Here is a 27,371-nt window from a genome sequence, read left to right on the forward strand (position 1 = left end):
GGGGGGGAGAAGAGGGGGCTTATGTGCCGTGGTACACATGAAGTTCAAAGACAGCTTTTAGAGCCTCTCCTTCCATGCTGTCGGGTTTGGGATTGATCTCGGGTCCTCAGGTTTGGTAACAAGTACCCTTACCAGCCCCAGGAGCCAACCATTAAACATATCACTTTTTTGCCATTTATAGTGGCTCATGCATGTAATCCCAGCATTTGAGAAGCTGAAGCAGGAGGCTTGCCACAAATGCAAGGTCATCTTGGGCTACCTGGTGAGACACTGTCTCATAAAACCCAAACCAAATAGCCACCAACAACAATAAAATCCAAAACAAAACACGAGTAATTCTGTAAATAAAAGCTATTTCGTTTACCAGAACCAATGCTGTTTTTATGGCCCATGTTCCTAACTACTTGTCCCTTCTCTCTGCTACTTGTTATGTTCTGGACAGCGTGACTTTTAATGCTTGCTAGTTTCCACCCACTGTCCTGTGAAGGCTTTACACTCTCCCATTTGCTAGTGTGTGGAGCCAACACCTGTGCGCTCACTCAGTCGGGAGTTAATGAAGCGGGGCAGGTAAATCGGGAGAAGAGTGGATGTTGATGGAGTTTGGTTTATCTGCTTAGTATCAATATCAAGGGTTGAGTGACAGTGGTCTCAGTGTTTAAAGATACTTTTCTAAATTGAGCATGGAGGTCAAGGCTAGCCTGGTCTAAGCACCAAATTGTAGGCCCTCCAGGGCTACATAGTGATACCCTATCTCACATAAACGTACAAATACTCACATATAAAAAAAAATGTTTTTAAATGTTTTTCTGGGGCTGGAGGGATGGCTCAGTGGTTAAGAGCACTGACTGCTCTTCCAGAGGTCCTGAGTTCAATTCCCAGCAACCACATGGTGGCTAACAACCATCTGTAATGGGATCCAATGCCCTCTTCTGGTGCTTGCCCGGGATGCACAAGGCAAGGGGTTGATCCCAGCCTTGCAGTAGGTGAGGTAGGGCCTTAAAAAAAATAAAAAAAAATAAAAATGTTTTTCTGTTTTGTGTTTTAACAGATTTATCAGAGGTTGCAGCCGCACATGGCCATGAGGTAAACCCTGCCCCGGGTGGAATTGAGTTTCATTAGCTTCTACATGGGATTGTAAGGACTTGGAACATATCACCAACCCAGCAGGGTTCCCCCACCCTCCTGTTTTTAAAGATTCATTTTTCTTCCTAAAGGTAACATGCTTGAACAAAGTTCTTTATGGTTAGTAACTGTGATGCTTGAAGTTGGTTATCCCTTATTCTAGTAAATTTTAAATGTCAAAGATATCTTGTTAAATAAAAAATAAAGTATCAAAATCTCTTGGGTATCATGTTTAGTCATGCCCCCATGTTTGTGTTATGTGCAAAGCAGTCCAGGAATCCCACTAGACAACTCAAATGGGCCATGTCTGTGATCCACGTTTCCCATTTGGTGGTTTCTCTTTCAGTAGCGGAAAACGTCTTTCACTGTATACACATGCATATTTCATTAACAGCTTCAGCCAGCTTGTATTTACATCTGCAGTGCCATATGTCAGTGTAAGAAGTCCTGTGTGTGTGTGTGAGAGAGAGACAGAGACAGAGACAGAGACAGACAGAGACAGACAGGCAGGCAGACAGGCAGGCAGACAGACAGACAGACAGTTAAACTCTGTGGGCAAGTGATACATCAGGAATCTGAGCTGCTGGTTCACTAGTAGAGTCCAGAAGGAGATGAGAGTTGGTACCGAATCAGAATTAGGGTGGGCTAGGAAACACAATTCTAAAGAGAAGAGTATCCCCCTGGGCAGTAAGTAGGACACACCTGCATTGGTGGCAGCAGGGGACTCCGTACTCAGCAGTGTCCTGGTTTTTTTCAAGTGAAGTTCTTACTCTGCAGCTGGAGTGCTAAGCTTTGACAGTGACTTGGGTGGGGGATTAGAAACGTGAACAGGGGAGCCAGCAATGCAGCTGATGGAGCCAGGCAGGCACCATGATCCTTAGCAAGCCTGAAGACCGTGAGGCAGGGTGCCCAAGAGCTGCTGGCTAGAGTGTGTTCCTCTCCCTAGGGCCCAGCTTTGACTTAGGTGAGCTAATGATTGCCTTGAAGCGTCATAAATACACTGTATGTCACTCATTACTTGGCACTTCGGTTTGGATGAAGTATCACATCCTTATGAGACAAATACTATCTTTCCTTTGTTTGAAGGGAAGCACGGGGTCTGTAGGTTTTAGGCAAGTAGATACAAACTAGCAGTCAGACCCAGGCCTTGGCTTCAAATCCTGCTGCTTTTTCACTTCATGATGGTTCCTTGATGAATCCTAACTAATGTTCTTTCTCTTATCTCCATCTCTCCCAAGCCCCTTTCTTGGGACTCCATTCACCCCATTCACAAGTAGATTATGTGTGTGGGCATGGCAGTAAATAACGCTCCAGTGAACCACAGGTGGCTTCTGTTCTTCACACTGCCTCCCTTAAGATTTTTCTCCTCCCTGCCATCTTTCTCACCAAGAGCAACATGAAGCCAAAGAGCAGTGGTGGATGGAGAAGGTACTTGCTTAGGCAGCGTGTACTGGTGTGCACCTGTCGGCATGTTAGTCCCCAAAGTCAAGTTATAAACAAGGCACACACTGTTTCTGCCTTTAGGCATCTTGGAGGTAATTTCAGAGTTAGAGTGGAGTTAGAACCACCATGAAGCAGAAGACAGCGTGCTTCAACAGTGTGCATTTTGCTGTGCTGCTGCCAGCTTTTTAGGAAACACTGGGCTAGATGTTTGTCTTAGTCACTCTTCTATTGCTGTCAAAATACTAACACTGTTTTCAAGTCCAAAGTTTCTTCTGTGATGCATGGTAATCTCTTAACTGTATCACCCATAAGATCAAAATAAAAGAGATCATATACTTCCAACATACATAGAATAGATGTTACCATTCCAACTGGGAGGAAAAGGAGCATATTGAGGAAAATACTGGACCAAAGCAAGACCTAAACCTAACAAGGACAACTCCAATTCTGCATCTGCATGTCTAATGCCCAAGTGTTCTTCAGATCTCCAACTCCTTTCAGCTTTGTTGACTGCAGCACACTTCTCTACATACCCTTTTAGCAGCTGTCCTTGGCAGGTGTCCCATGTGTCTGGCATCTCCCAACACCATGAGGCTTCCAAGGCAATCAGGTGTCACCTTTACAATTTCATATCCTTTCTGGGCCTCCATACAGGGACACTCTTGACACATCTGGCCTAAGTGGCTGTCTTTAACTGTGGAGGAAGATTCCACAACCTCCTGTCTTATATTAACTCTAAAGCCAGAAAGAACCACATGGCTGAAGCTGCCAAGTTCTGCTTGCTGAGGCTGGAACTTGACCCCCTTTCTCAGTTACAGTCTGCACCAGCTTCCTGTTGATGGCTTCCTTTACTGCTCAAGCTTTCCTTTGATTCCTTTCACAGGCTCCCTCTCTCAATTACAGTTTGCACAGCTTCCTGTTGTTGGCTTCCTTTACTGCTCGATCTTTTCTTTGATTCCTTTCATAGGTTGGAAGCTTAGCGGGGTGTGGTATTGCCCTGGGGTCACCATTCCTTTATTCCAGTTAGCACCGGGCTTTTCTTTAAATTTGTCTCCTTGAACACAGAACTTGGCTCTAACAAATCATTTCCTGGTCTTCCTTTTCTCCTCAAACTGTACATTTTGTACTGTTTCTGTTCCCCTTACTCCTTTTCACTATAGATATGAATAAGAGCAGTCACTCATAGCCCTATAGCAGGGTCAATACCAGACTGTCTTGAAGTCTCCTTTGTTAAAGCTGTTAATCCAAAACTCTTCAATTTGGCCTCAGGCAGATTTTTAGGGCAAGGGCAAAAAGGCAACCATATTCTTTGATAAAATATCACAAGAATGGACCAATGGCCACTTACTAATATTCATCCCCTCTTAAACTTCTTGATCCCCTGAGTCCCATAGTTCAAATCATCTCAGCAGTGTCTTAGTTCCAACGCCTTTCTTATTCTTCCAACAAGCAGCACGGTCAAGCCTGTTACAGCAATACCCCAGTTCTTGATACCAACTTGTGTATTAGTCATTGTTCTGTTGCTGTGAAGAGACACCGTAACCAAGATAATGCTTATAAAAGAAAACATATAATTGGGGGCTAGCTGGCTTATCGTTTCAGAGGTTAAGACTACTATCACGGCAGGAAGCATGGCAGCACTCGCTGCACCAGAACTGTAGTGGAGAGGTGTATTCTGATCCACAAAGCCACACCTCCTAATAGGTCTAATCCTTTTCAAATAGTGCCACTCCTAGCCCCTCCCCCACCCATGACTAAGCATTCAAATATGTGAGCCTATGGGAACCATTCTTAATCAGTTACCATGATGGCCTTGAGATGGACACCTGACTTCTTTCTTTTTCTGTAGTTTCTTGCCTTCCCTAGTCTGTTCTTGGTAAACAGTGAAATGTCACAAATGTACAGGGGCTGCTGACGCCATCATGACTTCCCTGACCCTCTCCCTAGATCTATAAGTTTAGGAGACTTTATATACTTTACATACTTTACATATCACAAACTGCAATTTGACACTCCAAGAATTCGACCCCACAAGAGCCCTCATTTAACAGCCTGATAAAGGCTCCCCTAGCTTCAGCAGGGCACAGCACACAGGTGAAATGGGTTCCCATACACCATCTACTGACACTACTGTGAGCTTTAGCTTCTGCTAGCAGTAGGAACCTTGAATAGCAAGTTCAGCCAGCGAGGGGAGGGTGGCTGAGGGACAGGAAAGAAGACAGAGTGGAAATACCAGAAGGGCCTAAAAGAAAGTGACATGCTTTGGCATTGAAATGCCATTGCAGATCTTTAGGCATCCAGACTTTTCCAGGGAAAAGCAGGGATGCACGAACTGGTGGAGCTGACAGCTAAATGTGTACAGGTGCTGAGCAATGTCCGCGTTGAAAAAGGACAGCTTGGAGTTCTCATAGTCCAGCAGCACGCCAATCTTCTGCGGAGCAACTGTGATCCTTATGTCTGGAGTCCTCCTGTTGTGCAGGAACTCGTACCGATGCCTGAAAATTCAATGTTATTACAAGAAAGGTTTGGAAACAATAGGTGAGCTGTGTGCAGAGTGCTTTAGACTATCAGTGACTACCAAGTAACATGACACTTTCAAACTACTTCTTTCTAATATTTGCCTTAAAACACAGTTTCAGGCTTTCCTCTTTTTTTTTTTTTTTTTTAAAAAATTCTTTTTTAATTAATTAATTAATTAATTATATGTAAGTACACTGTAGCTGTCTTCAGACACTCCAGAAGAGGGCGTCAGATCCTGTTACGGATGGTTATGAGCCACCATGTGGTTGCTGGGATTTGAACTCCGGACCTTTGGAAGAGCAGTCGGTTGCTCTTACCCACTGAGCCATCTCACCAGCCCCTCAGGCTTTCCTCTTGAGTAAACTCTGAACCTAAAACGCTTTTATACAGAACCATAAACTTCCTCTTCGTCAGAGACTGCACTGAAAGGAAACATTTGGAGCCAGTCAGTGTGTGACTCATCTGGAGTAAAGACACTGAAATGAGGACGCCTATGGGCCTTCTCTACAAACTGAACCAGGACTCCATGGCTTCAGTTCTTCCTGAGCAGGGGTCACGGTGGCCTGGCTGTCACGGCTGGGTGCTGGGTACGACCTGCACTCCTTTTGCTATGTATCCCGTGTGCTTTGAAAAGTAACCCAGATCAAAGCTAGCCACTGGGCATGCAGACATCTGAAGACCCACTTGTCTGGTGTATTGGCTCAGACTCCCTAGCTCAGCACTTCAGTGTCAAGTAGCTGGTCTCTACCTCAGCTTACCTGCTCACTCCTTTAAACTGAGCAGCTACCAGAAAGCCAATGAGTTCCTTCTCTCTACCACCAGACTCAAGACCATGAACCAAAAATACGGGTCTACTAGAGGCCTGTCCTCACCCTCACATGGCTTCCTTCTTTCTTCTTCCCTCCAGACATGATTGCTAGAAACTTCTGTCAGCTCCAGCCTTGCTTTCCTCCATCATTCTAGTAGCCAAAGTTTACCTCATCTCGCTGCCAACTCCGCCGTCACACACTCACTCCCACGCTTGCTTCCGCTAGCTTCCTGGTTTGACGCTGACCCTTGTCCTTTCTAAACAAAAGAGGCCTTTGGCCTCTATTCTTGGTTCAGATTAAGTACCTGGCTTCCCTGAGAGTGGCTCTTGCATTCCTAAAATGGCTGTCATGGTTAGCAGAGTCCAGTTTAATCTGCTCCCTCTCTAGGGGAAAGCTACTGTTCTCTTAATGTTCGGACGTGATTTTTTTTTTTTTATATTTATGTATGTATGTATTTTTTAGTTTTTCAAGACAAGAGTTTCTCTGTGTAGCCCTGGCTGTCCCTAAAACTAACTCACTCTGTAGACCAGGCTGGCCTCAAACTCAGAGATCCGCCTGCCTCTGCCTCTGCCTCCTGAGTGCTGGGATCGAAGGTGTGCGCCACCGCTGCTGGCCAGAGGCTACATCTTTTAAGAGGTGCTGATAGGGGCCTGGAGGAGGGGGGCACACACCTGCGTGTTTTGTTTTACAAGTTTTCCAGTAAAGGAAGGTGGTTGCCATGGCCTTGTAAGTCTAAGCAGTTTGGGCATTGGCCAGGACTCTGGGACATTTTATCCTCCATGCATCTAGTCTGTGTAGTGCTCCGGGGCAGACACTATCATCATGGGAACCCTCGACCACACTGACTTAAGATGAAATGGCTTCCACAGCACCTCTGAGGATGCAATACGGGAGCTTAAGGCTTGCAGTGCTGGGCTGGTGAGATGGCTCAGTGGGTAAAAGCAGCCGAGTGCTCTTCCAAAGGTCCTGAGTTCAAATCCCAGCAACCACATGGTGGCTCATAACCATCTGTAACAAGACCTGACACCCTCTTCTGGAGTGTCTGAAGACAGCTATGTGTGTAATTACATATAATAAATAAATAAAGCTTTTAAAAAAAAAGACCTGCCGTGCTGGAGCCAAACTGCCTGGGTTGGAAGCCGAGCTCTGACCATCCACAGTGGGTGGATGATCCAGCGGCCTTTGTCTTGTAAAAGGACAGGACCATATGGGCCAGTCCTGGAGGGACATGCCTTTAATCCCAAAGCTTGGAAGACAGAAGCAGATGAATCTGTGAGTCTTGAGGCCAGTCTGGTCTACACAGTGCATTCCAGGCTAGCCAGGGCTACATAGTTAAGCCCCTGACTCAAGGGGGACATTGTTGGTACCTGAAGAGCACATGGTGAGCTTTAGATACTCTTTCTCTTTCAGGTGAAGTGGGTGGCAACAACTCTTGGCATACCTGAGATTTTTCTAAACAAGCATGTGTGCCTTGATTACTATCAGTGAAACCTCTCTTTCATCTTTCAAATCCTTGCTGTGGGTGTCCAGATGGGTAAAGGTGACTTTACCTTTTGGAGACAAATGTATGTCTCATGCACCAGGACGAGGAGTTTGCTCCCAGGTCTTCCTGTTTAGGGACATCTTCACAGGCCACACCCACAGTGTAGTCCAAATGCTCAGCCACCTCCACTTCCCAGTAATGGCGGCCTCGGACCGGAATTAGCTTCCCCATGACAGCAACACACCTGGGTTTAGAAAAAGTAGAAGCACAGGCTGGGCTGGGCTGGGCTGGGCTGGGCTGGGCTGGGCTGGGCTGGGCTGGGCTGGGCTGGGCTGGGCTGGGCTGGGGTGTTAGAGTTCTTATGTAGCATGCAGAAGACTCTGGGTTCTATCAAAAGGCGGGGACATATTTCATGGTGATGCCACAAGCATAGCTGATGCTGAAGATTGGAATATTACATCTCCCGGTATGAAACATGGATGAAGTGACACTAAAACCTACAGGACAGGTTCTGTTGTGTCTTTAAAACGGCTAAGGCATTTCTGGTACTGAAGGTAGATACACTGTAAGATGGGAAGGACTGATCCTGCAGCACCGCCGTCAAGGCACCATATGCTTCAAGTTTGTCACTGGCCAGAAGGATCTCTGAGGTACCATTTATGCTAGGGGTGACAAGACTCCAGAGGTTGGGCTGGTGCAAAAATGTTTGCTGGACAAGCCTGGCAACCTGAGTCCCACCCCCAGATCCCACAGGAGCTGTTAAGAGAGAGTCAACTGCACCCCCCACCCCACCCCACCCCACCCCCGACATGCCACGGCACATGTTTGCCTGTACACACATACACAACACACATAGTAATAATGAGAATGATAGAAAACATTTTGGGGGAAAAAAAGTCCAGAGGGTGACTCAAAAGCATGATAGCACATTCCTTCCCTGTCATCAACACCAACCCCTAGCCCTCCTCTGGGAACCACCGCTAGTGGGTCAGGCATTTTGGTGGACAGCAAAGTACTCCACGGAGGAAGATTTCTCTCACACGTTGGATCACACCAGAAGCTCCAAAGTGAACATCCAGTTCATGATTCCTGTGCTAGCTAGGAGGAACAGAAAGGCCCCCCGTTGCTGGGGCAGTGGCCACTTCCACATAAACATAGGTAACCAGCAAGGGGGGGGGGGCTCACATTCATGGAGGAAACTTCCACGTGAAGGCCAAACTGAAGCCTGCCTGAGAGCCTAGAGACTGATGATGCAGACAATGATAGCCAATTGGGAACTGCCACTTGGAGTATACGCTTGCTTGGGACCAATGAGATGCGGGCAGAGGGTATAAAGGGGCCCTTTCCTCTCCAAGTTGCTCTTGGTCATGGTGAGGCAATGGGAAGCCCACCAGGTCAGGCTCCAAGAATGCCTGTGCTCCTCTGTCCAAGGGGAGGGCAGGGACAATACCTCCCCCGCCACCCTTGCACACAGCACAGCCATTCCAGACCCACTAGAAGTGGAGATTAAAATGGGGCTAACTCGCCAGGCATGGTGGCGCATGCCTTTAATCCCAGCACTTGGGAGGCAGAGGCAGGCAGATTTCTGAGTTTGAGGCCAGCTTGGTCTACAAAGTGAGTTCCAGGACAGCCAGGGCTATATAGAGAAACCCTGTCTCAAAAAACCAAAAAAAAAAAGGGGGGGGGCTAACTCAGCTGGACCTCCTCACAGAGCCTTACATTCTCCCATGTCTCAAGAAGCAGAATGAAAAAAAAAAAAAAAAAAAAGATGATCATCAAAAAAGCATTTTCCAGAGTCAGGTGTGCTGGCGAGCCAGCCATCATCCCTGTGCTTGGGAAGCAGAGGCATGAAGATGAGACATTCAGGCTCATCCATAACTACATGAGATTCTTAAACTGAGAACCCACTTATGCCAGACTCGCTTGAGAGCACCTGCACCTCCTTAAGTACATACAACTGTTCTGTTCTTAAACCTTCTCCACCTGCCTCTCCACCCATGCTTAATCTACAGGGAAAGCATTAACCTAACCCTGACTTATCCTGAAACTGGCTGTGATTGATTACAGGACTTCACGTAAGTAAAGACCTTCGTGGGCTGGGATAGCTGGCAGCGTAGAGCTGTGTCTCCAGCTGCCACCCACGACAGGAAAGCCGCTTTCTTCGTCAGCAGATCCTCTGGCCCCTTAGCTTTTCCCCAGGGAAGTAGAGAGGCTATGTTTACTGTTTTAAGCTTGGACATTGATTCAGCCTTGGGAGTTAATCTGTCCCTTGTCTTTTGTTGCTTTTGTTTTTCTCTTTATTATATAGCAGCCCTCATTTTAAGTCTCTTATAACTCCTTGAAGAAAGACGAATAATATAAGTTAATATCTCAGCATAATGTACTGAGCTCTGGAAGGAGCTAGCCAGGTCTACCGCCAGGCAGCCCGAATGGTAACCTGCCCTCCGGGCTTGTGTAAGTGCAGACAGTTTTCTGTTCCACCTTTCCATCTGGAACACCTATCCTGCTGCCTCGGTCTAAGGGTGATGTGATTGTTGGTGTGAGGGTGATGGGGCGGGCAAACAACGAGCCGTGAGGAACCAGGAGAGCTGGTGCTCTGTTTCCTGGAGGGCAGAATGGCAAACATCTTTGAGCTGGAGTTAGTTCTTCCAGCTACACCAGAAACTAAGTAGCCAGGATGCTTGCCCAACTGTCACACATGTGGGCTAACAAAATGTCTGAATCTGTAGAGCACCTGGTTCTGAATCCTCTTGGCTCCTGGTTCTGAATCCTCTTGGCTTTTCTAGAGGCCCAGAAGACTCTAAACTGGAGATCTGGTCCACCATGATGTGGGAGGGGAAGGGTCACCTTTCCCTTAGAAACATGCCGCCTGCCTCATAAATATTCATAAAACTCATTAAGAAGCTTCAAAAGAATCTGCTGTGCTGGGGCCATTCCCTCCAGCTCTGCAGCCAGGCTCTGTTTTCACAAATGAACTGCTGCCAGCACTGTGTCTCTTGGCTGAATTCTCTCCTTGGAGAAGACAAGACTTAAGGCAGTGGTTCCCAGCCTTCTGAATACTGTGACCCTTTAATACAGTTCCTCATGTGGTGGTGACCCTCAACCATGAATTTATTTTTGTTACTACTTCATAACTGTAATTTTGCTACTATTATGAATCGTAACATTGGTGTTTTGTGATGGTCGTAGATGACTGCCAAAGGTCTCAATTCCCAGGCTGAGAACTGCTGGACCAAGGGGGAAACTTCACAGCAACAGAAGAAAGTGCTCAGCGCCTGGTATCTGTCCCTGTGCTATATGACCTCATAGTCTGGCCATAGCCCATAGTGCCCACAGCCTGGGACTTCCCTGGGCAGAGGCCACCACAGTCTTCTCCTCTTCTGGGCATTAGCTATGTTTCCCAAAGGCTCCATGGCGGCCAGGGAGAGGCAGTCAGATACCTGGTAAATTGCGTCTTGCTGGGTGGCAGCTCCTTTCTGAAACTTTTCTTCTCACTTCGAACTACCGTAAACCCATCTTCAGAAATGGTCAGCCAAGGATGGCAGGTGTCTTTGTTCAAGTGGAAGTAGCTTCCTGTGGAGGGGAGGGAACATTGAGAAGCCCCAACCTGTTATTGCAGGACTTTCCCAGCATTGCCTAAGAGCATTACCCAAGCATGTGGCTTCTTCCCCATGGATGCACAGAACCCCTGCCCCTGGCAGAGTCATGATCAAAGTCATGTGAATAGGGTGGCCACTTGGGGGGGGGGAGCAGGACTTATACAATTAGTGCCATGCAATCTGTATATCTTCTCTCCCTTAGCCCTTATGGCTGTACCTAGATAGGGATGTTACTGTCCCCATTTTGTAGATGAGGAAACTGAGGCTCAGGTGGTTAAGAAGTAGGCTGGTAGATGATAGAAGTCGGACTGAGCTACTCACCTCTCTGATCCCAGACACCAGGTTTTTAATTTGCAGGCTCTGAGTGTTTGGACCTGAGTAAGAATTTCTAAGCCGGGTGTGGTGGCGCATGCCTTTAATCCCAGCACTCGGGAGGCAGAGGCAGGTGGATTTCTGAGTTAGAGGCCAGCCTGGTCTACAAAGTGAGTTCCAGGACAGCCACGGCTACACAGAGAAACCCTGTCTCAAAAAAAAAAAAAAAAAAAAAAAAAAAAAAAAAAAAAGAATTTCTAACCTTGCTAAGAAAAAACATATTGAAGGGATTTGCTTTTTTGTTTGTTATTGGTCTTTAAACTGGGTCTCATACTGTAGCACAGGCTCATCTGCAACCACTTTGTCTCATAAGCAGCCCTTGAACTTGTAACAATTCTCCTGCCTCAGCCTCTGAAAGAAAACAGCTGGCTGTGCCTTTGTTTTCTGCTCTCAGTGTTGTTCTGTTTGTTTTTCAGAGCAAGCAGCTGTAATTTCAAAACACCCAGCTTGCTCTTCCCATCTGTGGGGCTGGAATATGAATGTGTCACTCACAGACTCTCGCCTCCTGCCAATGGGGACAGGGTCAGAGGCTCAGTGTGTTTCAGTGAAAGAGCTCAGTAAGGGACATTTGCTCCCAAACACTGGCTAGGCTCTCTGCTTCTGCCACTCACCTGGAGGCCACCCACTCAGCTGGCTTGAACTGGATTGCTTTGGGAGGCTGCTGTGAAGCTCTGATGCAGAGCCCCAGCCAGAGCAGAGCATGGCAGGGGGTGGGGCGGCTGGGCGGGGCTTGGCACTGGATGTTTCTAATGCGGTCTCTGCTTACTTAGGACTTGGACCTGGGACATGCCAGTTCTCCCACGTAGTGAAGGCACATGGGAAGGGATGTCAGCACCCAGGATGGTCCGACAGAGCATGGAAGCAGGGAGGAGGCTGAACAGTGGAGACTCAGTTGGCTTCTAACAGGGGAGGCGCTAGTTCTCACAGCAGGAGCCTGGCTACTTGCAGTTCTTGGGAATGTTGTAAAACCCTCTTCCAAAGCAGGTGTGCTGGCTCACACCTGTAATGCTCAGCACTGGAGAGGCTGAGGCAGGAGGATCACCTTGAGCTCCAGGTCAGCTTGACTACATATTGAATTTGAGACCAGCCTGAGCCACAGAACAAAACCCTATCTCAAAAACCAAAACCAAACAACCCATGAAGTAAGAAATACATAGGCCACCCAGATCCAGTGGGATAGCCTCTGGTACTTGAGGGACAGTACTACTCAGCCAACCCAGGTTCTACGGGGCTTCGGTGACTCCCGAGACCCTTCGATGTCTGATCTGTCCATAATGTGATAGCTATGTTTTCCGATACACTCTTGGCACTGACTGCAACCAAGTGGCTAATTTTGAGTCCCGAGAGTGTGGTGGGCTTACAGACCTGTGGTGTGCACTGTAGCAGGCTCACTTCTGGCACTGGTGCCCCCCACGTTGAGGGCTCGCACGAAGATGGTGTAGCTGTGTTTAGGCTGCAGCTGTATCAGGGATTCACAGGTTGGGATGCCTACGACAGATCTATGCACAGAAGAAGCAGAGCAGCTGTGAGCAGGAGCCTAGTCACCAGCCACCCTTTGTACACCCACTGTCCTCTGACCCACAGCAGCTCAGCCAAGAGGCTCAGTTCCCCGGGCAGGCCGCCCACAGCTCACAGCTTGCCTGCCAGTCTGTGTCTGGCTGGCTCCCTTCTTCCTGAGCTGCTCAGCCAGGTTTCCCAAGCACCCAGCACTGTGCTCAATGTGACTACTGGAGCAACTGCCACAGAGAATAATCCAGATCATTTCAGTCGGACTGTCTGGGAATACAAGCTCATTACAGCATCTTATTTCTGTGGCTGTCAACCCCATTTTCATTCAACTGAAATGGACAACTGAAGTCTCCGGGATGTGCCCATGTACAGATAGGAGAACAGGATGTCTGTCATCTTGGAGGCTGCAGCTCTGGGCCAGAGAGACACTTCTGCTCGTTCACTTCAGTAGATTAACCAAGCTCCTTCTATCCCAGATGCTATACGCCCTGGGAAACTGGACGTAATCCCTATTCCCAGGGAACCTGCGGTCTGTGTAGGAAGAGAGGCATTGCTCCAGAGAGCTCCGTCGTCTTCCTGAGAAGCTTGCGTGTGCTGCAGCATGGACGGGTGGTGGTGACTTACAAGCTGAGGTCTGAAGCGGGACAAGCCTTTCCTTCAGTGATGGGACATGTGATTCAGTTTGTTCTGTGAGAGTATCCAGCACCTCAGATCACCCAAGTTGCTGACCTGTCTTCCGAGGGCTCCAGCATTATGGATTGACCCAATCCCAGTTTATTATAAACAGCAAAGGAAACCTGAATTGGTATGGTGGTCTGAATCACTGGACCCCTCCCCTGACTTCTATCTCCAGCTCTGCTGTGGCTATGGGCACACAGTCGGCAAGAACAGATGCGTAGGATACGTGATAGGCTCTAAGGCTCTCAACCAGACCCGGCCAGCAGGGATAAATCTCTGTGGGTTGAAGGAAAATGCCAACAACCTATGTGGGATAACCAGGGAACTCTGAACGTCTGAGCTCAAGTAGTGCAAACAAAGCACGTCTCGTTCTTATTAAGCAAACAAAACATGAGGTGACGTTTGCAGTTAGCTTAAGCCGATGCAAGTGCAGCGAGTGAGGGAGATGTTATGTCTTATCATCCTTGGGCATATGAAAAGAGCCAAGAATATTTCTCCCAGGCCTTTGCCATTCCCACAGAGATAATGTAGACATGCCAGGGCTTCCCCTCCATGTCCCTGCATTCAAGTGCATTGGCTCACCACAGTTAATGCGATTCTTTGTAGAAGGTCCCCTGTGGGAAGAGCATTCTGCACTCTGCCCCATCCAGAGTAAGTTCACAGCGTTCCTTCACAGGCTCCTACATGGCTTACATCAGCCTCTCTAACTGCTAGCCTCAAAGGCCTTTTCCATTCTCATGACACAGCTCAGTGTACCCCCACAGTCCCCAGCAGAGCTACCCTGGACTCCAGGGCAGGGGCTGGGCTGCCCAGCTGGAGGAGTCCTTGACCGGTAAGCTTCAGGCCTGACTGCCTGGCTCTAAGCCCAAGCAGCCACACGTCCTGTGTGGTGCTATGTGGTAGATGCCTGGGACCTGTAGGCCCTGGTGGCCACCATGTCTAATTCCTCACAGACTTGTGAAGGCCTCTCACTCTCAGACTGGTGGAGAAGGCTCCAGGCAGTGTTCTGTATCCTTGATACACTGTACACTGAGTCTCAGTTGTCGGTCCTGGGCCCTTTGCCCGTATGCCCTAATTTCAATCACATTAGCTCCAGTTCCTGCAGTGGGTATCCAGCCCACTCCTGTCCCCAAGGTTGTGCCCAGGAAGCCTTTCCCCTTTCCCCAGAACACGTATCTGGTTCGCCCTTACCCTGCTCAGGCTTAGTCCTCTCACCCTGGACTTAGTTTAAACAGCTATCGTAAAACAGGCCCTGCCCCACTCCCTTTCTCTGCATTACTTTCCTCCCTGAGTTGCGGGTTCCGTGTAGCGTATTGGTTTCCGTGTGCTTATTCTCCTCCCTGCGTTATGAGCTCCGTAGGGAAAGAAATGTATCTTTCTAGTTCTCTAACACTACGAGGCCCTCAGAGATTGATTCTTGGTACATGAATGGAAAGGATTTTTTTTAAAAGGCAGGGTCTCAGCCCCATGCTGGGCCTGCCTTTGCTATAAATACGAGGATGATCTTGAATTCCCAATCCTCCTGCCTCCACCTCCCACATGCTAGAAGTATAGATGTGCACCACCATGCCTGGATTGTTTTGGCTTTACTGCTGTTTTTATTCCTTTGAGACTGGGTCTCTTGTTGACCCTGGGTTAGGCTCGCAGCTGGGGGTCTCTTGTTGACCCTGGGGTAGGCTCGCAGCCGGTAAGACCAAGTGTTCCTCTGTTTCTACCTGGAACAGCTCTGGGTTACAGGTGAGGGTTCACACCCAGCTTTGTACGTGGGCTGGGGACCCTAACTCACACTCACACACACTCATACTTGCACAGCAAGCCCTCTTACCCACTCTTCCACATCCCAGCCCTTAACTGGTTTTTTTTTTTAAAAAAAAGCAACATGGGTTTCACCATTAGCATTCATCATTCATGATCAATAATAACATCTCAGCTACTTCTGGGGCACCCTGAACAACCTAAATAAGATTGCTATGTGTCACAAACTTTGACCTTGTCCCTGCACTGCATATGCAGTGGAGATTCTCAAGACTCACTCAGTTACCCCCGAGGCTTCTGGTGTCTCTGCCTGGATTAGCTCTACCGTGTAGGAGTCCACCGGATTCAGGTTCCCAGACTCCCAGCAAATCAGCGCAGCCTCTTCACAGCTTCTGATTGCCTCGGTTTTTATAGAGGGGGGAGAGGGGGCTAAACACGGGAGAAAGGAGGTATGAGGGAGCAACCATTAGGTTCAGTTCCAGCCATCTTGTCAGAGACAAACGCCACCGCAACGCAAGCGCCTGGGAACCCCTGTCAGACATTCCTGGGATTGAGGATGCTCACTGGACCTGTGGTGGTTCGAATAATAAATATTTATCATCACCTAGCACATTCGAATGCTCTGTTCCCGGTAGGTAGGCCTGTTTGGAGAGCCTTGCTGGAGAAGGTATGTCACTCTAGGTGGTCTTGAGAATGTCAAGCCTCACGCCATTTCAAGCCCCCCAACCCCCCACCCCCACTCCACACTTGCAGTTCAAGATGTATGCCTTCAGTTTCCTGCTCCTACCGATATAACCCTGTCTCTGTCATGTTTCTGCCAGGACCCTCGTCTCCCTGGAAGTGCAATCCCAAATAAACCCTTCCTTCCTTAAGGTGCCTTGGACATGGTGTTTTAATAGAGCACTAGAAAAGTAACTTAATGCAGACAAGTCCCAAGTGTCAGTATACGTGCAGGTAGCAGGCCAACCGTGAAAATAACGTCCCTGCCACTCCAGGCACGTTGATCTACAGCAATCAGTAAAACACAGCGAGGAGAAACCCACACACAGCTCTTTCTATCCTTCAGAGGAAACGGAAAACCCAGTCACATCTAGAATCCTGCAACGCCTGTGTCCCCTTGAAAGAAAATGAACAACCTAGTCAGTACCTGTCATATACACTGCGTGTTCACTGGAGGGGCTGGGGCCAGTCCTGTTCTGAGCTGTGACCCAAAACTCATACTGGGTATTTGGCTCAAGATTTGTCACTGAGCAATATGTTTCTTTGACCATCATGGTGAACTCTGGAAGAAAAAGAAAAGAAGTAAGAGAGTCGGGCGTGGTGGCGCACGCCTTTAATCCCAGCACTCGGGAGGCAGAGGCAGGCAGATTTCTGAGTTCGAGGCCAGCCTGGTCTACAAAATGAGTTCTAGGACAGCCAGGGCTACACAGAGAAACCCTGTCTCAAAAAACCAAAAAAAAAAAAAAAAAAAGAAAGAAAAGAAGTAAGAATTCACATCTTAAAAGGCCACTGGACTTACCTGTGTCCCACTGTGAAAGACTCCTCCCTCCCCTGCAGGCACAACCCTGCAAACCTGCTGTGTGTGCTGAGAGGCTCTGGCTGCCTAGACACCTTGAAGTGGGGTTTACCTTGGTGACCAGCTTAGCAGTGGTTCTGTGGTAATATGACACAAGAAAAGGCTCGGGATGCAGTGAGGGACTCGCTCGCCACCTCCCTCTCAACCCACCCACCAACCCTCGAGCATGCGCACATGCACGCAGGTAAGCACGCGCTCAAGCATGCTCAGAACACTGTCGGGAATGCTTTTGCTACTTATGAGTGCGCCTCAGGACACCATATGGAGAGTTCAAAAGAGTCCCCAGCCCACCCTGGACCAGCCGTCCCAGGAAAGGCCAGAGGGAAGATATTAGTTATTTTTACCTGATAAGAAGCAACGTAAGATAGATAATGATGGTTTATTTCCATCAGGGCAGGGGAGGCAAGATGTCAGCTCATGAGGCCATACTCACACTGTGTTCTTACAGAGCTGAGCCTGGCTGCTAGGCCTGCTCTTTCTTTTTTAATCTGTCTAGGACACCCTCCCGTGCGATGGTGCCGTTCACATTCAGGGTGGGCCTTCCCGCTCTGTTAAACCTTTCTGGACACACACTATGGCGATTTAAATCCCTCAAACTGACAATGGAGATTAACAATCATAATGAATACGGCCACCTTGGTCCATCGGATTGCATTCAGAGGGCCTTGGACCTGAACTGTCTAGCCAACCCATAAAAATTATAAAATAATAAATGTGTCATTTTTAAGCCACTAAATCGGGGGTACGGAGTAGTGTTAAAGAGCAAAAACTAACTGATAGTTGTAGTTTTGATAAATGGTCATGCTATCAAACTATTCGCCAGATGTTTATGTTTGCACCTACAGATTTGTGTTGCTCTCAACTTTGGTGAGAGAAATTTCTTTTTACAGAGGGTAATGGTTAATGCAGATATTGATAACTGGTCAAAGTGCCAGTTATAAATGTATAAATAATTTTGAGTAGTTAGCCGTTGCCAGGTCATCTTATATCCATGGTCCATAATCCAAGACTCAGGGAAGTTCAAATAAGAGGGCTCAGAGAGAATCAGGGGGACAAACAGGGAAGAGAGCTGAGACATGCTAACTTCATGGCTATTGCACACATCATCTGACAGCAGCTGTGGTCACCTGCGCAGAGCCAGCCAATCAAATTTCCAGTGTGGGTGGGGGATGGGCCCTGGATGCCCCGCCCCTAGTGGAGGTAGTTGCTGGCTTCTGAAGGGAGTGTGGTGGACAGATATGATCAATATACATTGTATAAATGTATGGAAGTTTCAAGTAATAAAACTATTAAAATATTATTAAAAATAATTTTAAGTCGGGCGTGGTGGTGCACGCCTTTAATCCCAGCACTCGGGAGGCAGAGGCAGGTGGATTTCTGAGTTCGAGGCCAGCCTGGTCTACAGAGTGAGTTCCAGAACAGCCAGGGCCACACAGAGAAACCCTGTCTCGAAAAACAAAAAAACAAAAACAAAAACAAAATTTAAAAATTAAAAACAAAACAAACCTTTTCCTTCCTGGTTCCTGGGCAGAAATGCTGTCACCTCCCTTAACTCAGAGCCTCTACCTTCCACCTGCACACCTTAGAGCAGTGAGCAATGACCTGATAGCCTGGTTTCTGTCACAACTCACTGTGACCCATAGACAGCTCGGTTCTCTCTGAGCCTCTACCACCCTCATCTGTCCAATGGAGACTACCAAGTCCAGAGATCTCACTCTGATCTGACTCACACTGGAAAGACTGTCAGCAGGACTGGAGCCTGATTACTTTAGGTTTGTGGGGTTTGGGGAGCAGTTTTTCTGCTGTCTGACCTGGCCTTCTTGTTATGGTTTAGGTTTGTCCCCTCAATAGCTATGTGTTGGAGGCTGTCCCTAGTCCACGACCCTAGAAAGTAAAACCTTTAGGAGGTGAGGCCTCATGGGAAGAAGTTAAATCATTGAGAACATGACCTTGAAAGGGATATTGGTGCCCCAGCCCCTCCTTGTTCCTCTTGGCTCCTTGAATGCTTCAGGTGAGCAGCTTTTCTGCCACACTGTGCTATGCTAATTCTTTGTCAATAAAGACAGAAACCGCAAGCTAAAACCAAGTTTCCTCCTTAAAAACTGATTTATGGTAATAGTGTACACCTTTAATTCTAGCACTAGGGAGGTAGAGAGAGACAAGTGGATCTGTGTAAGTTTGAGGCCAGCCTGGTCTACACAGCTAGTTGCAGGATAGTCTGGGCTACACAAAGAAACCCTGTCTCAAAACAAAACAAAACAAAACAAGAAAAAGTTTATTTATCTCTGATTTTTGTTATAGTAACAGAACGCTGGCTAGGATGATTAATCCTGACCTTTCAACTTGATAAGATTTCGAATCACAGCAGAGACAAGCCTCTGGACGTGTCTGTGAGGGCATTTCCAAAGAGGCTTAGCTGAGGAGGGAAGAGCCACCCTGAATGTGGGTGCCACCCTCCAGTGGACTGAATATAAAGGAGAAAGTGAGTAAACGCACTTCCCTGCTTCCTGACTGGACACAGTGTGGCTGGCTGCCTCTGCCCTGCTGTGGTGGACTTTACCCTCAAACCGTGAGCCAGAGTAGACCCTCCCTCCCTTCCTAAAGCTGTTTCTCAGCCGACCTTCGATCACAGCAACAAGAGAAATAACTAACAAATGGCTAACACAAATCCCCTGCTCACCAGAGAAGGGTTGATGGGATACTGGTGGGAGGGTGGCCCCAGCCCCAGCTAACAGGAGCCCTTTCCCTGGTGGGGGTGGTGCGGAGAGCTACCAGAGAACAAGAGGGCATTTCCTGAAGCATTCTGGCCAGCAGCGGCTCTTTCAGACCCTAGGCCTTACCTGCTCGGTCCTTGCCAGATGAGCTGTCCTGCACCGGTCTATAGGACAGCCGATAGCTCTCCACAGTGTCATCAGAGTATAAACTCCAGCACACACGCACTGAGGAGCCGGTGGCGGAGTTAGGTGCCTGGGGATTTATCACTGGAGCAGAGGGAGCTGAAAAAGGAAGAGAGAGAGAACAACCCTGAGGAGCTCTATGTGCAGGAGGGGCATGGGGTGGTCACTTCCTGGTTCATTGTAGTATTCTGTGTGTATGGGTGTTCTGTCTCCATGTGTGTCTGTGTACTGTGTGCAAGCCTGGTGCCATAGAGGAGAGGCAGGGAGTATTTATAATTGATATTCAAAACACTGAAGAGTCTCCAAAACTCAGTGGCAAACAAAGCAGACAAGTCCCCTAAATAACGTCATTTAAAATGAGCCAAGGACTCGAACAGGGCTGAGCCTAAAGAAGACACACAAATCTGCCACCGCCAAGAGGATGAGCAGGTGCTCAGCATCACTCGGCATGAGGGAAATGCAGATCGACACCATAACCCAAGCCCTTGTGCTGAAACATGCCCGTAACCCAAGGGCCTGGGAGGCCGAGGCAGAAGGATCACAAGGTGAGGTGAGCCGGGGCCACAGCGTGGGTTCTGAGGTAGCCTGCATACGGAGTGAGACCCTGTCTCAACAAAACTAAAAACAACACCTGAACAAAACTCAAAAGCTGCCGGGCGTGGTGGCACACGCCTTTAATCCCAGCACTCGGGAGGCAGAGGCAGGTGGATTTCTGAGTTTGAGGCCAGCCTGGTCTACAGAGTGAGTTCCAGGTCAGCTAGGGCTACACAGAGAAACCCTGTCTCAAAAAAAAAAAAAAAAAGCTGTCTTCTCTCACACCTGTCAGAACAGCCATGTTCAGAAAGCAAAGGATCTGGCGAATGGGAAGCCGTGTGTGCTGCCAGGGAAATGTACCTTTGTACAACCATTATGGAAAACAGCAAGGTGCACCACCAAAAACATTAATAAGGAACTGCTAGTGCCTGTGACGTCACACCCAGGAGGCCAGGGCGCAAGAGCACCTGGGCAGAACAGTGAGACCTCAGCTTCACAAAAAGCCGAGGGTCTGGGACTGTAGCTCAGAGATACAGTACTTCCATGGCATGTGAGCTACTGGGTTCAGTCCCCAGCACTGCAGAAGGAGTGAGGGAAGGAAGACACTGGCAAATGGGTCGGTAATCCTACAACTAGGTATAGATCCAAAAGAAATGAAATAGGAATTCTGGGTGTTTTGCAGTCATTTCATGGTAGCCTTATTCACAATGGCCAAGATAGGAGAACAACCTCATGTCCACCAACAGACCAATGGAGAAGGAAAAGTGTATGTATAGATTCCTACCCAGTGGCATACTGCTGGTCCTCAAGAGAGAGAAGCCTGGTCTGGGACACAGCTCAGCAACGCGGTCAATCAGCCTGAGGACCTGGGTTTGGATCCCCAGCACCCACATAAAAAGCCAGGCAGTTACATATGCCTCTGAGACAGGATTCCCGCAGCTTACTGAGCAGTCAGCCTTGACAACCCACGAGAGACTGAGAGAGACCCTTTCTCAAGCCATGGTGCAGAGCAATTGAGGAAGATGCCTGATGTCACTCTCTGGCTTCCATCCACGTGCACATGAATGCATGTGAATGTGTGTGAACGCATGTGAATGTGTGTGAATGCATGTGAATGTGTGTGAATGCATGTGAATGTGTGTGAACGCATGTGAATGTGTGTGAACGCATGTGAATGTGTGTGAACGCATGTGAATGTGTGTGAACGCATGTGAATGTGTGTGAACGCATGTGTACCCCAACACAGAGAGAGGGCTAGGAGTGAGAGGGAGAGGTGGGGACATGATTCACCACACATGCAGTGATGAATACCATGGATACCATGTTGTTAACTCCAGGTGCTGTGCTTGTCCAGCACGTCTCTGAGACGTACCTGCCTTGCAGAACTAAGTCCTATTCATTGAGCAGCCCTCATAGCCCCTCCCCAGCCCTGGCCTGCCACCATTCTGTTTCCTAATTCTATGAATTTGACTACTTCATGCTCCTCAGGAAAGGAGACTTGCGCAGTGTTTATCTTTCTGTGGATGGTTTATTTCACGCACTATACTGTCCATTCATGTTGTCACAAATGTACAAATCTCTCTCTCTCTCTCTCTCTCTCTCTCTCTCTCTCTCTCTCTCTCTCTCTCTCTGTGTGTGTGTGTGTCACATCCGAGCTGCTGTGAAGATGCACAAGTCAGAGGCAAACCTGGAATGGTATTGATGGCGTCCATCAGCTGCTCCACATCAGAGAAGTCCAGGGTCTGGTCTTCAAACTCAGGCTGTGCAGAGAGTTCCACATCAGTTTTGGTTTTCAGGAACTTCCTCAGTCTGTTGGTATAAAAAGACATGCCCAGCGGTTGGGGAGTTGGATCAGCAGCTAGGAGCACTGGGTAAGCCGGGCAGTGGTGGTGCACGCCTTTAATCCCAGCACTCGGGAAGCAGAGACAGGCAGATTTCTGAGTTCGAGGTCAGCCTGGTCTACAGAGTGAGTTCAAGGACAGCCAGGGCTACCCAGAGAAACCATGTCTTGAAAAAAAATCAAAACAAAACAAAACAAAAGGCAGCACCAGGTGCTCTTCAAGAGGTCTTAGGTTCAATTCCCAGCACCCACATGGCAGCTCACAACCCTCCAGGGGCTGTGACACCCTCTTCTGGCCTCTGTGGACAGCAGTACACACATGGTGCACAGACATACATGCAGGCAAAATACTCATACATGTTTTTTTAAAAGCACACATTCACACTAAGATGGAGGGGTTTTCTTCTTAGGGTACATTTGTAGCCCTGGGTCACTAGGAAGGAATGAAGAGGCCTCTCGGTTAAACTTGTATTTCCTCACGTTTGTGGATTCTGGTATCTGATTTGGTGGTGGGCCTGGAGGTTACTGTTTTAAAATTTTGTTGCTTTGACAAATCCCTGAGACAAGCAGCTGAAAGGGAGAGAATGTTTACTAAAGCAGACGCTCACAGTTTCAGTCTTCCATCAGCTGGCTCTATAGTTCTCGGGCCTGTGGTGGAAGCATGGTGAGGGCAGGGAGCACATAATGAAGGAAAGCTTCTCATTTTTGGCAGCCAGGAAGCAGAGAGAGATAAGAAGAAAGGGTCCAGGGACAAGAGACATACCCTTCAAAGGATTCTCATTCATAAGACCAGCGCTCTACCCGTCCAATCCTTTCTCCAGATCCCCGCTTGAGAACAAAGCCTCCAACCCATGAGCCTTTTAGGGAACACTTCCTGTCCAAAGCGTCTATCATTGTCTCAGCCTTCCCAGGGAAAGAGGAAGGGCGGAGCCAAAGGACGGGTGGAGTCTGTCCGTCCGTCAACAGGAAGCAGCCCCGTGCTTTCTCCACTCCCACGCATTCTTGGGGCTTCTACCCTGAAGACTTACACGCCACAGTGTCACGTGCCCTCCCTCACGGTGCCGCTCCGGGAGCTCTCACTCTGTGGTTCTCAATCTTCCAAATGGTTGCCACCCTTCAGTACATGCATGCAGTGGTGACCCATGACTATAAAATTATTTTCATTGCTATTTCATAACTGTAATTTTGCTACTGAGTGGTGTCTTGGTTCCTAAGACCATCGGAAACACGCGTTTTCTGACGGTTGCAGCCCACAGATTGAGAACCACTGCTTTAGCTGACGGTTGCAACCCACAGATTGAGAACCACTGCTTTAGCTGTGATTGCTCCCCTGCAGTCACAAGGCTTCTAAATAGCAAAGGCAGATTTGAAATCCAGGCCCATGTCTGCCAAAACATATGTACTTAGGCCCTTACGGTATTAAGTCCCCATATGGCCTTACAGACCCTGTCTTATGAAGTTCCCACAGAACCACCTGTTTGTAAATAGGGCAGGTGGGTTTTGGGGTTTGGAATCACTATGGTAGCAGGATTTATGTTCCACCGTATCTGACTTTAAAACGGACATGCTTTCTGCCACAACATGAGCAAGGGCTGAGGAGGACATTTTCCAGGCCACATCTCTCCCAATAAAACAAAGTTCTTGTGTGTGTGAGGAGGACCTGAGCACAGGCTTGCTGGATGGACTTCACCAACTGTGTTCCCTTCCGGCCCTGAGATTCTAAGCGTCAATACTAAAGGGGCCTACTGACCCCACACCACCATTCCAAAGCCAGCACTGTTTTATTTATAGGGTCACCTAAGCTGTAAAGGGAAGCCATAACCCAGTGAGACAGAGTCTAGAGGCAAAAAGAATGGAGAAAAGAAATGAGGTCAGGATGGAAATATTACCTGTCAGTCATTGCCACTGCATCCTGAAAGGGGAGAGAAAATAGAAGACCAATTTAGGAAATCGTTTTCCCAATGATATAATAATGTAAACATTTTTAATTGGAAATTAGGGAAAGGGGGAAGTCACCCTAGCGAAACTACCAGACGTGTGCATCTCCTTCCACTCTCCCCGCACCTCCCGCGCCACACAGGATCCTTTGGACCACTGACTACTTAACAGTTCCTCTGCTGTAGGATACCTCGGCTGTCTGCAAGTTCTCATCATCATGAGTCATGCACTGTTTTCTACGTTCTGGGAGTGACATACAGTGGCACCCTGGGGCCACTGGCTCAAGAGGTTGAGCACTGGTGTTTCTCATGGCAACTGCCACATTGCTCTCTGCCTTTATTTGTGGCTCTCTCACCATGACCACAGTAGGAAGGATGAATGACTGGGCTTCGAGGAGCAGCTGAGGGTTGGACCCTGAGGGGGTCAAACTCAGCATTGGCTCTGAAGAACCCTCCGCAACCCTTTGTGAAACCAACCACATCTGCCCCATGGGATCATGGGACCTTGTGAGATCACTCACTGAGGTGGAAATTCCCCTCACTCTGCTGTATGGGGTTTGGGCCAGATTTCATGTGACTTCAATATAATTAAGAAATGGATTTGGGGCATATGTATGAAATTATAAAGCAAGATTTCTAACTGCTACCCTTGGTACAGAGCAATTTAAAGTAGCTTACTGATCTGGGCCAGCTTCCCCTGAGAGAGCCAAGAAGCAGCTAGGAAACTCTTGGGACACTGCCCTTGCTCAACTCCACGCCTGTGGTGGTCTGTATATTCTTGGGCCAGGGAGTAGCACCATTTGGAGGTGTGGCCTTGTTGGAGTAGGTGTGACCTGGTTGGAGTAGGTGTGTCACTGTGGGTGTGGGCATAAGATCCTCACCCTAGTTGCCTGGAAGTCAGTCTTCCACTAGCAGCCTTTGGATGAAGATGTAGAACTCTCAGCTCTGCCTGCACCATGCCTGCCTTGTTACTTCCATGCTCCCACCTTGATGGTAATGGACTGAACCTCTGAACTTGTAAGCCAGCCCCAATTAAATGTTGTTGTTGTTGTTGTTGTTGTTGTTGTTGTTGTTGTTGTTTTTATAAGACTTGCCTTGGTCATGATATCTGTTCTCATCAGTAAAACCCTAACTAAGATAATGACCAAGGGTCTAAGGGACAAAGCTTGGAACTACCTGGGGACTGGCAGGGGTGTCCCTGCCTGTCTGGCCACCAACGAAGTGACGAGGAGAGATGAAGGGACAGCCTCCCACCATGAACCACAGATAGTCAACTCAGCGCTCCAGGAGAGAGGGTAGGCTCGCCTACCCAGGGCTAGACCTGGCATCTCATCTCATGGTTCCATGGCTTTCTTTCCTGATTCGTCACAGACCTTTAAGAACTCCACCTTTTCCTCATGACACATCTCCTCTACGGTTTCCATCAGCTCCCTGCAGGCATCGAGGTTCTCTCCACAGCTGACCAGTTGTCCATATAAGGCTTCCAGCTTCTCTCTCTTTTTCTCCCCCAGAGCTTGAATTTTTTCTTCGTACTTTTGAGCGAGGGTTTCCAAGATCCCATTGTAATGGCATTCAAAGTTTTGTTCCTGTCTTCCAAAATTCTCCTGCAAGACAGCAGACCTCAACCATCATTTCAGTGGATGGGATAGGCTGGCCAGAGTCACGGGGGACATGAAACCCTGACCTGTTCATCCTGTCACTCTGTCTCTCAGCAGTGTGCTGCAGTGAATGCTGAGGGCTGGAAACAGGGAGATTCCTTTTTAGGCCCCTAGACACAATCACTAATTAATTACCTGATTAATGCATATGAACATGTATGTGCACATACATGTCTGTTCATGTAGAAGCCAGGGGACAACCTCAGAGGTACCAGCCACAGGGTCTCTCGCTGGCATGAAGCATACCAGTTAAGGTAGGCTGGCTGGCCAGCAAGCCCCAGAGATGCTCCCATCTCTGCCTCACGGCACCGGGATTACAAGCATACATCTCTACACCCAGTTTTTCTATGTGGGTCCATAAAGGTCAAACTCAAGCCCTCAGACTTCACCAGCTGAGATGTGTGTTCAGTCCCCTGCGCCCACCCCAAATATTCTTACCAGAAAGCGCCCCTGTCTTTTCTGATAGCTGTTGCAATCCTCTCCCTGTTTTCACTACTTCCAATCACCATGGCAACCACCCTGGGAGCCCATCAATGGCTAATCAGCTTGTTGCTGGACACTTTGACTTCGAGGCAGTAACGTTGGCCCTGAGAGATGTCTGCCTGCTGTTCCGTCCTGCACTCTCACCCCTCATGGTATCTGTCTTCACTAACTGTTACGTGGACTATATCAACACCAGGAGTATATCAACTTGGTTTATGCCAGTGAGGAGGGATATGAGACCTGAAAGGGACGGAGGGGTTGTGGCGAATGGCACTGCCTGATAGATGAGGAAATGCAGGAAGAGGGATGTAGACACTGGATCTGGAATGTGTGGTATTTATGGATTGTTTCTTGATATAGCATCTTATAGATGACCCTATATGGCCTGGTAGCTGCTATGCAGGCCGCGCTGGCCTGGAATTCATAGCAATCTTCTTGCCTTAGCTTTTCAAGTGCTGGGAGTACAGGTGTGCACCGCCAGGTTGATGCCGATCATATTTAAACTGAGGAGCACAGAGGCTGGGAAATGCCTCATAGAGAAGGATTTCAAGCCTCCATTGTTTTGGTTTGTTTTGGTTTGGTTTTGGTTTTGGTTTTCGAGACAGGGTTTCTCTCTGTAGCCCTGGCTGTCCTGGAACTCACTTTGTAGACCAGGCTGTCGAGCCTCCATTTTTAATACTGGAAGCCCAGGACGGCTCAGTGGGTTTTGACTGATGCCACTTTCATCCTATGAGGCTTCTAGGAGTTGTGCCGAGAGTCGTTAATGTTAATTAAGCATAAGAACCACTCAGAAGAGTGAGAGGGTAAAGCAACAGATGAGCCCCCAGTGAGGATAACAGGATGTTCCCAGCGTCCTCACTGGAGATGAAGTGACTCGGAGCTGAGAATAGGATGACAAAATAGAGTATAAAGAACTTAAACATTCTGAGTTTTGCTTCCATGTATGTCTGTCCACCACATGGATGCGGTGCCCATAGAGGCCAGAAGGGGGCATTAGATGCCCAGAACTAGAATTATAGGCCATTGTGAATCACCGAGGACTAAACCCAGGTCCTCTGGAAGAGCAGTGCTCTTTCTTAACTCTGGGCAGTCTCTCCAGTCTGGACATGGGAGTTTGTCCTGCTCTCTGCTTGCTCTCTCGCTCTTTTTTTTTTTT

The 27,371-nt window shown here is 48.3% G+C and overlaps 1 protein-coding gene and 1 long non-coding RNA gene across 2 annotated transcripts in view; one reads left to right on the forward strand and one right to left on the reverse strand.

Moving 5' to 3' along the window:
* Positions 1-1,318, forward strand: part of LOC115063412 — a 3,858-nt gene extending 2,540 nt beyond the window's left edge. Inside the window, exon 4 of the long non-coding RNA XR_003843280.1 lies at positions 1,049-1,318. This is a non-coding gene — a long non-coding RNA (uncharacterized LOC115063412). The remainder of the gene's footprint in view (positions 1-1,048) is intronic.
* Positions 1,319-4,119: 2,801 nt separating this feature from the next.
* Fsd2 (fibronectin type III and SPRY domain containing 2) overlaps positions 4,120-27,371 on the reverse strand; it is a 35,698-nt gene continuing 12,446 nt past the window's right edge. The window contains exons 4-13 of the mRNA XM_021218612.2: positions 25,448-25,678; positions 24,027-24,049; positions 21,985-22,106; positions 19,707-19,862; positions 16,438-16,572; positions 15,569-15,719; positions 12,714-12,847; positions 10,818-10,950; positions 7,445-7,621; positions 4,120-5,060 (exon numbers count right to left, since the gene is read on the reverse strand). Of these exons, the coding sequence (XP_021074271.1) occupies positions 4,808-5,060; positions 7,445-7,621; positions 10,818-10,950; positions 12,714-12,847; positions 15,569-15,719; positions 16,438-16,572; positions 19,707-19,862; positions 21,985-22,106; positions 24,027-24,049; positions 25,448-25,678 (1,515 nt within the window). The 3' untranslated portion in view covers positions 4,120-4,807. The remainder of the gene's footprint in view (positions 5,061-7,444; positions 7,622-10,817; positions 10,951-12,713; positions 12,848-15,568; positions 15,720-16,437; positions 16,573-19,706; positions 19,863-21,984; positions 22,107-24,026; positions 24,050-25,447; positions 25,679-27,371) is intronic.

This window comes from Mus pahari, chromosome 1 (assembly GCF_900095145.1).
Source record: "Mus pahari chromosome 1, PAHARI_EIJ_v1.1, whole genome shotgun sequence".
NCBI classification, from domain to species: domain Eukaryota; kingdom Metazoa; phylum Chordata; class Mammalia; order Rodentia; family Muridae; genus Mus; species Mus pahari.